Source organism: Mustela erminea, chromosome 12 (genome assembly GCF_009829155.1).
Source record: "Mustela erminea isolate mMusErm1 chromosome 12, mMusErm1.Pri, whole genome shotgun sequence".
Lineage (NCBI taxonomy): Eukaryota > Metazoa > Chordata > Mammalia > Carnivora > Mustelidae > Mustela > Mustela erminea.
This window is the reverse complement of record NC_045625.1, coordinates 42,835,283-42,849,550: the sequence shown is the minus strand read 5'-3', so window position 1 is coordinate 42,849,550 and position 14,268 is coordinate 42,835,283. Positions and strand designations below refer to the sequence as shown.

Here is a 14,268-nt window from a genome sequence, read left to right as displayed (position 1 = left end):
TCAGTCTAATGAGCTCATTAAATTAGTTGAATGTCTTCAAGAAAACTTGCATCCCTGACTACAGACAAATGAGGGAGTCCAGGGGCACCTCGGTGGCTCAGTTGGCTAAAGCCTCTGTCTTCAGCTTAGGTCATGATTCCAGGGTCCTGGGATCGGGCCCAGCATCCCGGGGATCGGGCTCTCTGCTCAGTGAGGAGCCTGCTTCCCTTACCTCTCTCTTTGCCTGCCTCTCTGCCTACTTGTGATGTCTGTCAAATAAACAAATGAAATCTTAAAAAAAAAAAAATGAGGGAGTCCAGGTGAGCCTGAACTCTTTGTCAACCCACAAAACCACGAGCTATGAAGGTATTTGTTGTTTTAAGCCAATAAATCATGGGGTGGTTTATTGGAGATCATTAACCACCAACTGAAAGTTTTCACAGATGAAGTAACATATGAATTGTATTTTGAAGGATGAATAAAAGTTTCTTTTTCTCTTTTTTCTTATTATTTTTGTCTTTTTTGAAGGGTTTTTTGGGTGGGGGGCAGTTCATGAAAAATACCTCCAGTCTATTCTGTCTGTGGCATATTAGTCTCATAGTGGTTACGGGGCATCCCGGTTACCCGTTCCCCCAAGCCATTGAGAAAATAGCACAGGATCATCTGGAATGAATTACAGAGTCCCTGCAATCTTGGGGGCAACAGCACAGACTCCTAAAAATTTTATTGCCAGTACCACCCTTTGGTATTTAGCTACATAATGCCTGATTTTGTTATTTAACTTTTCCTGTTTTGATACATCATTGTCATGCCAGGACGGTGTCATTGTGAGGTTCAAAAGCTAAAACTACATCTTCTATACCTGCATCTCTTCCTACAGCAACAGGCATAGTCCTTGTCATTTAGATGCTAAAAGAAAAAAAAAAAAGATTTAGAGTAAATGAGGCTCATGGAGGGTCAGGTTTTTTTCCGTATTTTCCATAGCCATCAGCTCTGCTCTAGACCAGAGTGGGTGTTGCCACTTTAATTGTGGTGTCCTGGCAGAGGCCCAGGACTTAATTGTTGAAGACCCTTCCTTTTCTCCTAGCCACTGTTAAGTACAGAAGGTTCACGAAAAAGTTCATGAAAGTCCTAAAGAAGTCAGACGTGATGGCACTGGAGGTTCAGTAACCACAGCCCTACAAAAGGCAGGATGATACCAAGACTACCCTGTGGGAAACCAACACTGGAAATCTGCTCACCCCCTCGATGCTGAGCTTCACTTGGATCCCCTTCATATTTGTCATTGGGTGTTTTAAGGTACATCCTATGGCCTTGGGTCAACTCTCTCAAGGATTTCCCCCAGTCTTCTTATTATTTTTTAAAATGCTGAAATTATAGAAAGTTATAAAGAAGAAAATATTGTCAGTTTTCTAATAAACTAGAAATAATAGCATTTAACATTTTGGTATACATTTGTCATATATATAGGAGTGTGTGTGTATGTGTGTGTGTGTGTAAATTTCACACTGATCAAACTTTTTTCCCAGTCAACAATATGCCATAAACATCTTTATATCCTTCACTGTCAGTATGCTGACATTTTGACACTTTGTCTATTTTATTGTATATCATGATTTATATAAATCATCCATTTTTATTGGCTGTTCACATTGCGACCATGTTTTGATTATTGTCAACAATGCTTCTATGATGCCCTTGTACATACATTTTGGAGCACATCCTTGACCTTCACTTGGGATATATCATAAAAGTGGATTTTCCCAGCTAAAGGATATACATCTATGGCTTTTGCTACATATTTGTGATACTGACCTCTAGACATGTGAAACCAATTCACAGTAACATTGTATACTTTCTACACCTCTTCACATTTTTTATTGTCCCTTGATATTTTTGTTAATATGTCTCAAAGATTTTTAATGTTTCTTATGGATATTTTTTCCTATATTAAGTGCAAAAACCAGAGAATAGAAAAGAAAAGATTAGCCAAGTGCCTTGTTTGCTCATTGCTGGTTTGGTTCTTTTTGTTCTGTTGTAAGTATGTCTAGAAAAATAAAACTAAACTGAGTAAGCTTGACTCATAAGGAAGCTCCCTTTCATTTCCCTGGAGCAAGCAAGGCAGTGGGGTGCTCACAGGTCCTGGTATTAGCAATTACTATTTTGGAAGCACAATGAGAAGTGACTACATTCCTCAGTGTTATCAAGCTTTTTCCATTATCTGTCAAAGTTTCATTTCACATACTTTCTTAAGGTCTGGGTATACCCTGTTGATGTTTATGATATTTCCTATATTTCTCTTTATCTACTTTATCTACTTTTCAGCATATTGTAGTTCATCTAAAGATGAACTAAGCAAAAGAAAAAAAAAAAAGAGTCATATATTAAACTTGCAAAAATTGGAAACCAAAAGACCAGGATTCTAATAGTCCCTCTGCTACCCACAGCTGAACACATCACTTAGACTGTGTGGGACCTCATTTCTGCATTGCAAATAGCTCTATATAACAGTCCCGGGGGGTAGTGGTGGCTGTAAATGGGGAAAGAATCTGTAGAGAGCCTTTATTAAATATCACTTGTGCCAGTTACTATTTATTTATTACCTTGCTAAATAAGCATTATTTCCACTCATTTTATTTTTTTCTTTTCTTTTTTTCTTAAGCAGGCTCCATACCCAGCACAGCCCAGTGCAGGGCTTGAGCTCATGACGCTGAGATCAAAACCTGAGTTGAGATCTAGAGTCAGATGCTTAACTGACTGAGCCACCCAGGTGACCCCTGCCCTCATTTTAAAGAAGAGGAATCTGAGGTTCAGAGATGTGAATGGCCCAGGTCATACAGTGAGTTAGTCATAACTGTAACACGAAATCTAGGTTTGCCTAACTCCAAAGCCCTTTTTAGATGTGAGTATTATTTATTACTGACTAATGAGTAATTTGTTAGCTCAATTTATTATAATTATTATAATATTATATAATACATAGTATATATTTATATTATAACTATTATAATTATTATTATAATTTATTACTCAATTTATTATTGAGTGGTGAGTAATTTATTAGCTCATGAAGTATTTATTTAAGGCCTACTATGTGCCAAACACTATGCTCAGGTCTGAGAATTCAGTAAATAATTTATATCTTCTGCCTTATGAAGATTACAGTCAACTTGAGGTGGGAAGAAGAGACATTTAAAAGATAAGGACATGGGGCACCTGGGTGGCTCAGTGGGTTGGGCCTCTGCCTTCGGCTCAGGTCATGATCTCAGAGTCCTGGGATCGAGCCCTGCATCGGGCTCTCTGCTCAGTGGGGAGCCTACTTCCTCCTCTCTCTCTGCCTGCCTCTCTGCCTGCTTGTGATCTCTCTCTGTCAGATAAATAAATAAAATCTTCAAAAAAAAAAAAAAAAAGATAAGGACACAAATGTAGGATTACTAGTTGTGATTAGCACCATGAACAATAGGGCATGGAGTTGTGAGAGAACAGGGGAGACCTAATCTGAATTGAGCAGTCAGGGAAGAAATTCTGGAGCCTGAGAAGGTAGCAAAGAGTTAGTCAGGCAAGGATGGGAAGATAATTTCAACCTTTCCATGTGGACCAAGCTGCTAAGGGTGGAGAGCTGATCCAGCTGGCCCCCAACAAGCTCTTCAAGGGATGGAGAGGCCCTGATGATGGCCACAGCTCGCTTTCTAGAGAAGGGCTGTGGCATGTCCAAGTGTGTGGTATTTCCTTAATACGTTATGTACTGGGGAGAGTCCTGTCCAGACGTGGAAGTGGCCTCTCCCTTCCCTTGGAAATTCTGGCATGCCATCCAGTTTTGCAACTTCCCAGTATGTTGCCAGTCAGCTCTGCTAACCTATTGGCCCCACATCTCCTGGTGAATCTTGTAGTATTGTTCCTTGATCGGTTCTTCATGTTCTAATATCCACAGGGCAGAAAATGAGAGCTGAGCATGTTTAGCCACTTTTGTCTCCAATAATCTTCACTTTACACTGGGAATTTACATGCTAAAGATTCGGACATCTCAGAGAAAAGTTGCTCAGCCTTTTGACTAGTGATGTAATAATCATAGGCTCAGGAAATCTAGCAGTTTTTATTCAGTGGGGTCAATACTTTGGATAGCATTGGAAAGGATTACATGGAAGATGAGATCAAACTACATAGCTCTTTTGGATAATGGAGCAACATTGCCTTTTCCATAATGAGCAGAATTTCTGGATTACAAATGAAACTGAGTCATCTATTCTGGAGATGGGAAGGAGAGAGGACTTAACAATTAACAGTAAGTGTAGATCTTTCTGGATAACGGGGGAAAGATGAAACTGAGGTGCTTTTCTGAATAACAGAGAAATAACTGAAAAAAGGAAGCGAGGTAGTAGCATCTTTGGCCCACAAGAACAAGCCAACAGGAGGGTGTGTGAGCAAAGACTTCCTTGTGTGGCCATCAAGCACAAACAGAGGAAGCTGTGCCTGAGGAGGCAGGTGCCCTAGAGTTTGTTTATTTCCAAGGCTTTCCCTCGTTGCCGCATATGGCCTGGGGCCAGTAGAGCTCACAAAGCCTCAGCCGCCATGTTCTTAAAATAGAGCATGTTGTGACCCTCTAGGTTCCGCCGTGACTGAGATACAAAGCTAGCATCTTCTCTGAACTGCCCAGATAAGAGGATCTAGAAATCTACTCAGGGATGCTGTGAGAGGACAGTTTAGTCATTTAGACTTATGAACTGTTACCAGCGGAGGGAAATTAGTCACATCCAGTACAAATCCTTCATTTTACAGTTGAGGAAACTGAGGCCTGCAGGTGGGAAATGACTCGTCCAAGGTCTCACAGGAAGAACAGAGCTGGGACAAGATCCCAGAATCCCCGACTCCCAGGCTGATTCTTTACAACACCAAACTTAAAGCCATTTCATAAAACGAGAGAATGGCTTTCAGAGAAATTGCTTGGGGTGGAAATCAGAGACTGAATGGAAAGACTCAAGGAAATGAATACTCTAACATTTAACGAAAGCCTTCTATGAATTAGGCACTGTGCCAGCCTCATGTAATCCTCTCAAAAATCCCCCCATTGGAGATATTATTGCTGTTTTACAGCTGTTGAAACGGAGACTCCAAGAGATTAAGTAAATATGTGGCTGAGTAAGTATTTGAACTCAGGTCTGCTCGAAAACAGCCTGCGCCTTTCTACCAGAGCAGACTGGAAACATCCATGGTTCTCAAGATCATCACTGATGTGATAAAACCTGGGACAGAAATGAGGCAAGGCTAAGAAGCGCCTGCCTTTTTCTGTGGTGAGCAGGTCAGGAGGAGCAGACCGCTCTTTCCTCCGGCATGAAGGCAGGGTGATGAACAAGAACACTGACATTCTGTCCTGACGTCACAGTTTGTGTTAGGGAAAAATGATTTTCTGGATCAGTTCAGCATTTCTGATCTCATTTTAGCTATGGTTACTCCAAAGGCTGTTTTCCTTTTGGCCTATGTGGTCTCTCTGGTCTTATGAATGCTATTTTTATCCCAATTGAATCCCTTATATTAGGTTTTGACAGAGGTTATTTGTAAAGTTTTGTGTATAATTTGCTTCTGAAACACCAATGGCCAAGAACCATGAAATTCCTGTCATCACTAAAACTCTTCTAGACAAAGTGCTTTAAGAAATGAAATCACCTTCAGATAAATTGTTAATAAAAATTAAAGCCATAGCCAGTAGCATGGATATTTTTGGGCTCTTGGCCAGAAAAGTAACCATCTGTGTGCAGGAAAACAGGCCGACAATTTTGGATTCTGGTCTCCGGGGCTGCATTGTGCGTTGACCTCACCGGTAATTACCCAAATGAATTGCCTTTGGGTTGTGTTCTCTCATCATGGAAACCTTCTCTTACCAATGCAAACCACGTGGGTTAAAATGAGAAAATAAAAGCCAAAACTCCTCCCCACCCCATACCCGAAAGCCCCTCTGTCAGGGAGCCCAGGTGGACCTGGTGGGCGGAGGGCGTTTGCTGTTGGAGGCTGAGAAGGGCTGGTCCCCCCCCACCCCCCGCATGCCATCCATAGGTGGAGGGCTGTTATTCTGTTTCCCGCCTATGAGAGGATACCCCTATTGTTCTGAAAAAGCTGACCAGGACCCACACTTCCAACAAAAATTCCTCTACCCCTACAACAGCAGCAAGAGCAGCGGCAGAAGCAACAGCAATAGAGAAGTGTTTGATGAATTGCAAGACGGATAGGGCTTGCCATGCCCCCGGCCCTGCAGATACCAAATGCCTTTAAGATACAGCCTTTCCCATCCTAATCTACAAAGGAAACAGGAAAAAGGAACTTAAAACTCCCTGTGCTCAGACAGAAATGAGACTGTTACAGCCCGCTTCTGTGCTGTTCCTTCTTGCCTCTGACTTGTAAACAAGAACTAGTAGAACATGCGAATGGAAAGTCACAAACCTCTGTGTGTTTGAAAGGCTCCTTGGGACCTCATGCACATCTGTGGAAACTGGATGGAGAGATTTGGGGAAGCATGGACTCTTTAGCCGGCTTAGTTCTCTGTGGAGTCAGCTTGCTCCTTTCTGGTAAGGTTTGGCTTTGTTTTCTGAATTTAGTTTTTTTTGGTTTATTTTGGGTTTTTTTGTTTGTTTGTTTTTAACGGAGTTAGTGATTCTGGGCTTTCTCACCAGCTGTTAGTACTAGTTAACAAGGGGCAGCTGTGGCTTCGGCACTGTTTCTCCAGGACTTTCCATTTAATCTATGTGTGGATTGAAATGCAATGTCTTTACGGCATTGAACTGATTTTTCTAGAGTTTTCCTTCTGCGCAATTGCCACCTGTGTTGCTGCAGACTCTGTGAGAACTGAGCAGGTCACTTTATTTGTAGAGATCCACTTACTGTGATATAGTATTTGACTGCCCCTCATTTGGGATTGTTTTCTTATTTAAAAAAAAAAAAAATTCCCTGCTTCAAAAAAAAACTCCCATAATTTTGTAAAAAACAAAATTCATGCGGAGAATTATGGGACCCACTTACAGCAATGTGCAGATTGTTATTTTTAAATGAGAACAAAAACGCTTTTCTATAAGGATTTCATATCTATCCACCTCCTACTTTAAGCAAAACAGCCAAAGGCTTTTCTTCTTTTTCTCTTAGAGCTGGGGTCAGGACTTTATAATTTTTGTTAGATTTTTAAAAATATTTGGCATGTAGTAATTTATAAAGTCTTCATTATCCCAATGGGACGAAAGTTGGGGCAGTTACCCCGATCCCTGGGCACAGGAGAGTATCGAAAGCTGCTGGAGAGCTAAGAAATGGTGGGTTTGGGTGTTTTGGGATCTGGTCTGTCTGTTGCTCAGATTCTCCAGATAGTGGCATGCCTCTTCTATTCCCTCACTCTGTGGGAAACTGGCTGAGAGTGGAATGAAATCCTGACGTGCAAATCACAACTCTAATCGCCGGCAGCTTTTCCCTTTTAGTTTGAAAACATTCTAATTATTGTAATGAAAATAGAATTGTTAGTGGAAATCAAATTGGGAAAATGTGCTGAATTCAATGGTGCAGCCTATATTATGTTATTAGAAATGGATCCAAACATACACAAGTATGTGTTACATTATTTCCATCTTTTTCTATATGTTTGAAATACTATATTAAATAGTCAAAAAATTAATCCAACAAGATAAGAGAATTGCAGGTGATTTGTCTATAGCTTTTCAGTTTGCTTTCAACACCCAATTATACTGAGGATTTAATAATATTCTTAAGACTGTGTAATATAAACTGCTGAGATGGTTCAGTGTTTTGTACAAATTATTTATATTAACATAGAAATGCTGATTTCTCTAGTAATAGGCACCTTTAAAACAAATAATTACCATGATTCCATTTTTATTTTGCTTGCTTTTCTGTGTGACATATTTATCAGTAAAATGAAATCTGAAACTACTCTACGCCAAGGATTACAATAAGGCAAAGCCCAGGGGGCTACAGTTGCTCTGAGATACTTTATAAGTTAAATCACCTGTGTGTGCACACATGTGCGTGCGTACGCACACACACACACAGAGTTTTAATTCATTTTTTCCCCCTCAAAGTGACTGGATCATGGTACTTTGCAGCATAAACTTAGACATAAAATCAGACAAAAAAAAATTATGTGGCTGAAATAGTTGCTCTGTGTCTAGACCTTAGTTCCCTGGAAACATAGCCCTGACTTCAACAGGGAGAGGCTCAAAGAGAGGGATTTCATGCTCCTTTTGAAAAGAAAGGGTGACACTAGCAAAGTTGGTTTCTGGGGAAGGTCTGTTGTATTGGAATCCTAACTTACTTTGCCAGTATAACCCTCCATGGACATGGATACACAATGCTTGGTCATTGCCACAAGAATCCAGCGTGATCATGTCTATAAGCATAGGACTCCATTCTTTTTTGGGGGGGAGGGGCATGGGGAGGCCATTCTTTATACCAAACTCCAGTCGTGCACCACTTAATGGAACAAAGGACTTACGGCTTATGCATTTCTTTCTCTATTCCAGTGGGTGGTTTCTGATTCCTTTTTTCTTTGGACATAGAGGACTGAAACAATATGTCACATTTGCCTCAATGAAGGTGGTTCTGGGTGGCAGATACTGACCCATAAGGGGTTGGAAAATGTCTATAATTTTCAGAAGAATTCCCTAGATTGTGGAGAATGGAGATTTCCCCTCCCAAGGGAGAATCATGGCCAACTTCCAAACAAGTTCTCATAAACACACTAGCTTTTCCCTACTCTCCCATTCTCTCCAGTCAGGCTGTTTAGTCTAAAGAATTGTATATGCAGAAATACAAAATATATTATTCTTTGTGCTTTATCATAGTATGTCCTATACGATCAACACCGACCCAATGGTAAGTCTCTAGTAGTGTGCCTTCATATCTCTTTCCTGTTTCATTTGGCATTTTAAATAACAACTATTATCTCTAATAGTGGATATCTTGTCTGGAATGACAGTGGAAATTCGGTTACAAGGTCAGGGAAGTGGTCCCAGATGGAACCTTCTCTTTAGGGCTGGTCTTGGAAGGTTATATCGGGTCTGAGTAATCTAGGGTGGAGGTCCAGAAGCTGGGACTAGAGACACACCTGGGAATTAGTCTCACAGGGAGGAGTTTTGCTTTCTTCACAGATGCTCCCTCCTAAGCATTGTCTTTGTTGGAAATGTCAGGATTTCCCTTTCAGCTCTATGCTGGGAGAGCTTCCTGCAAGAGTTCTGGTTCTTTTAAGACCTCTCTCGAGGAGGGAAGTACTCATCCAAGTCCATTTCAGAAGATTGTGCTGTGTCTTCTGGGGGAGTCATATGGGTGGATTCCAAATTTTTCTGACGTTATAAATTTGTCTAGTAAAAAGATATGTGTATGATTGTGTAACCTGCTTATTCCCTGTAGATGGCTTATTGGTTAGGCCACAGAATCTGTATTCAGATGATTTCTCTAAGATGAATAAGTGGACCAAACCCAAAAGATAACATTTTAAAATGGATCAATGTGAAGTTTGGTTTCCACAATGTATATATTTATGTTCAGTGTGAGAGAGTCTTGTTTTGTTGAAAGTTCTAGGGAATAATACCTACATTTTGGTGATACACACAATTCATAGGTGCCAACATGTGCTCTGTTTACTAGAAATGTAATAGATAAGCTGCAACAGTTGACTTTAGTAGAAATATAAGGTCCACATTAGAAATGGTAGTCACGGGGCGCCTGGGTGGCTCAGTGGGTTAAAGCCTCTGCCTTCAGCTCAGGTCATGATCCCAGGGTCCTGGGATCGAGCTCCGCATCAGGCTCTCTGCTCAGCAGGGAGCCTGCTTCCTCCTCTCTCTCTGCCTGCCTCTCTGCCTACTTGTGATCTCTATCTGTCAAATAAATAAATAAAATCTTAAAAAAAAAAGAAATGGTAGTCACATCTCCACTTCCTCATATCAGGGAGATCATATGATAGTTGTCTTTCTCTGATTGACTTATTTCGCTAAGCATGATGCCCTCTAGTTCCATCTATGTCGTCGCAAATGGCAAGATTTCATTTCTTTTGATGGCTGCATAGTATTCCATTGTGTATATATACCACATCTTCTTTATCCATTTGGGGTGCCTGGGTGGCTCAGTGGGTTAAGCCTTTGCCTTCAGCTCAGGTCATGATCTCAGGGTCCTGGAATCAAGCCCCACATTGGCCTCTCTGCTCAGAAGGGAGCCTGCTTCCCCACCCCCCACGCCTGCCTCTCCTCTTATTTGTGATCTCTCTCTGTCAAATAAATAAAATATTTTTTAAAAAACATAAAAAAAGGTAGTCACGTTATTGCTCAGAGAATATCTATTAAACACTGAAGAGACTGAGAAATTTGACAGCAAACAGAGTGGACAAGCAAGAAGGTAAGTGCTTTAGAAAAATATTTAGCCAGGAGAAAAGAGATGAATTTTTAAGGTTTTCCATAGAGAAGACACCATAGATTGACATTGTATTTTGCTAGATCTAGCATACAAGGATGAAGGGAGTTTAGCTTGATTGATAGAAAGTTTCTGAATATTGGACCACCATCCCCATGATGAGTGAACTCCCACACTGGAGAATTTTGAGGCATAGATGGGGTGATCCTCTAGCAGGATCGTCTGAAGACACTTCTCTTTTACATCCCTTTCATTTTACTGTTTGTGGCTCTTCCCTGATCATTTAAGTGAAGAAGAGTTCAGAAAAGCCACCAACATCTTTGCCCAGTGAAACCAACCTGGGTGTTTCCTGAATTTTAACTCAACATGCCTTATGAGGAAAAACAGCGTATGCGTACATGTGCTATGATGACGCTTCCGAAGCCACTACTCTTGGAGACTGAGGTGGAGCTACAAAACAAACAAACAAACAACAAAAAACAGGAGAAACAGTGAAGAGTATGCATTGTGAAACCACAGATCTGGGGTTAAGCTCAAATTTGATGACTATGGGAATGTCACTTGATTTCTCAATGCCGCTGTTTTCTCCTCTTTCGTGGATGAGAGGACTTATTTCCCAAAGTCATTATGAGCAGCATGTGATGCAAATAGAGAGCTTAGCCAGTAAGAACTTCCTTAATAAATGAAGCAAGTATAATAATAATAATAATAATAGTAATAATAATAATAAGTGTTTCTATGAGGAACTCTGTGGTAGTTCAAGACTAGTTCGATATTCTCCAGCATGTAGGGAAGTCACTGCTCAGAGAGGAGGTACTCTCCTTCTAAAAGACATCAACTTTATCTAATTCCACAAGTTTTATGTTCGTCTCCAACAATGTGGAGCACTGGATATAGCTTCCCCTCACTCCTCTTCATCCTTGCTCTAGGCTCTTTGCATTCAGTCAGGCTCATCTCTACAATCTATGCATTCCTTCCTCTTGGCTCTTGTTTATGCTCCTCCAACCATTTGGAAAGGACACTCTCCATGCTTACTCAGCAAACACATATTCAACTCAACCTGCCTAGGCCAAATTTTCCTCCATGATCTTCCCCTAATCCTCAGTTCCCTTACCATAGAGGCTGTGTCTTTGTGATTTGGGCACATGCATTTAGTACATTAGCCTGTAACATTTTTGGCAAGAGATGTTACTTCTTTTCTTTTTTATTCTCCATAACACATGCATTTGATGTTGAATAATCTTTATTGGATAGAGTTTAATATGCCATAATAAGAAATTGTTGGTATGCCACAGCAGGCCTGAAAGAAAGAGGGAATGTTGTAGAAAGGGTTTTAGTCACAGTGAAGTAATAATAATGACAAAAATAACAAATAATTGGATGACAGTAATCAATTTCATGTAAATGGCAAGTTGTATTTGCTCAAATCTTAAAATGTTAGCTTATGTTATATATATATGATGTGAACAAGGTCAAAAGAAAATTCCTTTATTCCCTTAGATGCGAAACATAAAAAAAATTCATGAAGATGGGTCTAACCTGGCCTTTACCTAATATTAGATATTGTACTATTATTGAATTTCACCCGAAAGATAGACTCTTTATTCAATAGATTTTTGAGTTCTTGCCCACCTTTTCTTTGTTCATTTTATTCATTCCTTTACTCAACTATCATTTCGGTCAATGAAGACATATTGAAGATTTAGTTTATGCCAAGTACTGTACTACTTATGAGGAATGCAAAAAGGAATGAGTCATTTTTTTCTCCCTTCACATTTTAGTAGGAAAGAAGAGTATAGGCAGATGAATTATGTGATGTGATAAATGGTACCATAGGGATACATAGAAAATCAAGCTTTTCAAGAGCTACAAAAACTATTAGTGACTTCAATTTAAAAAGGAACTTTAAAATCTAAATTAAATGTCTAAAAACATAGAATGTCAACTTCATGAGTTGCTGAACATAGTAGGAATAAAATGAATAATATTTCACAACAATCTGTAGGTTAGATTTTCCTCACTTTGCAAGAATTCCTAAGTAGTTGTGGATATTGCCAATTATTGCCAATTGTAATTATAAGTTGCTCATAACCAAATGATTTGAAAACTAAGAATAAAAAAAAAGGAAAAGGGAAGAAAGCACTTCCCATTAGAGGGAGCAGGGAGTGTGGAATAGCAAGGCAAGTTCAAGAAAGTCAAGTAAGGTTGGAATGTAGGGTGGGAGTGGAGAATCATGGTTGGGGTCAGAAAGGGAAGGGCCTTGTAGACCATTTTAAGTAACTTGTACTTCATTCTGTACATGTTGAAATTTAGTATGGTGTTTGTCCCATAACAGCTGATTTATATCTTGGAAAATTCACTGTGATAATGGTATGGAAGATGGGTTGACCTGGCAGAGAGTATCAGCCCAGACTAATAATGTTTCTCTTCAAAACTCCAGGAAGGAAGGCCTGGATGGGCAGGGGTGTTGAGAATGTGAAGCTATAAGGGTTGGTGATGCGTTGCATTTGGGAGATTGAGTGATAGGGGACAGAATAAGTATTGCTCCGTGGTTTTGGTTTGAGTAACGGTGGTAAAATTCACAGTGCTGGGAAAGGAGGCAGAAGTAACTGGCTGGAGATGAGCTGAGATGGAGCCCGTCATTATTTTGTTCATGTTCACATTGAGGTTCCATGAAAAGGGAAATATTTAGCAAAATTGAGCTCTCTGGGTCTGAAGCTTAGATAAAGGAGACTGGGCAAGGGTTTGAGACATAGGCAACCTTGGTTTATGGGAAGTGAAGCCATGGTCATGGATGTGTACAAAAATTAAAGGATGAAAAATAGGAAGTCAAGGGTTCTATGAAGAAGCAGTCAGGGAGTTGGTAAGAGAAGTAAATCCAATCAGATTTCTTTTCTGGAATTTTAGAGAATTGGTGTGGCAGTAGCTAAAGAAGAAGAGCTTTTTAAGAAGAGGAGAGTAGGATAGGGACAGCAGAGTGACAGCCCCCGTGCTTGACGTGGGAGCACCAGAGTATCGGTGTGTTGTTTTACAGAACACCAGCTGCACTCATAACATTCTGGACCAGAACTGGAAGGGATGTCAGACGATCAGTTGGCATCACTCCCAGCCTTCAGGAAAGGGAATGTCTAAAGTTGCCTCCCTTATTTCTGGAATTTCGAACTGATAACCGAGTTCCCACCAGTCTGGCCAGACTATTCCTTACTCCTAGTACACGTGCACAATGTTTTTTAGCTTGATCTGTGCCTGCTTTCCTCTGCACCCCATCCCCCCACCACCTCCACTTGTCCCTTCAGGAATCTGACCATCCTCCTCTCCATGTTTCTTTACCAAGGCAGCAGGGGCAGGTGTGGGGGCGTGGGTCTGCCAGGTGGAGAGACTCCTCTTTTCAACACGTCTGCTGATGAGAGGGAGTGAATTCCTTCTGCCCCGCTGTTCTCTGTGGGACATGGTATGGATATGACAGGGGAGCCTGTCCGGCGGCCAGATGACAGACACTCTGGGTGGCTGCTGTTAGCTTTCTGTTGGCCACTGCCCTTGCTCAGAGTTTGACCAGTGAGGTGTATATGGTGGTCACACCCATCTCAGCAGATCTGTCAGCTTTCCCGCCTTTGTTAGAGGGTGATATCATGCTTCCTGGGGGGAGCGCTGGAAGACAATGCTCGGCCACTTTTCTCCAGATACAATAGGCGGAGTCAGGAAGGCAGTATTGACATTGCTGGGGCCAGGGAGGCACTCAGAGCTCTGCGGCCGTCAGATGGTGAACCAGCTTAACCTTGGCACGCGGGGCCTGGGTTGTGCAAGGCGTCTGGCTGCACAGCCAAAGGGGACTCCGCCCTGGGGACAGGACTGCTTTAGACATCTGGGAATCTGGGATTGGCTTCCAATTCTGATCCC

General features: G+C 41.0%; 1 protein-coding gene across 2 annotated transcripts in view; it reads left to right on the top strand.

The window, feature by feature from the left end:
* Nucleotides 1-6,081: 6,081 nt before the first annotated feature.
* The window catches only part of TEK (TEK receptor tyrosine kinase), a 96,073-nt gene continuing 87,886 nt past the window's right edge, over nt 6,082-14,268 (top strand). Inside the window, exon 1 of one of the 2 annotated variants that reach the window (XM_032306250.1) lies at nt 6,082-6,536. In XM_032306250.1, the coding sequence (XP_032162141.1) occupies nt 6,485-6,536 (52 nt within the window). In that variant the 5' untranslated portion in view covers nt 6,082-6,484. The remainder of the gene's footprint in view (nt 6,537-14,268) is intronic. The other variant, XM_032306251.1, reaches the window with a different exon arrangement.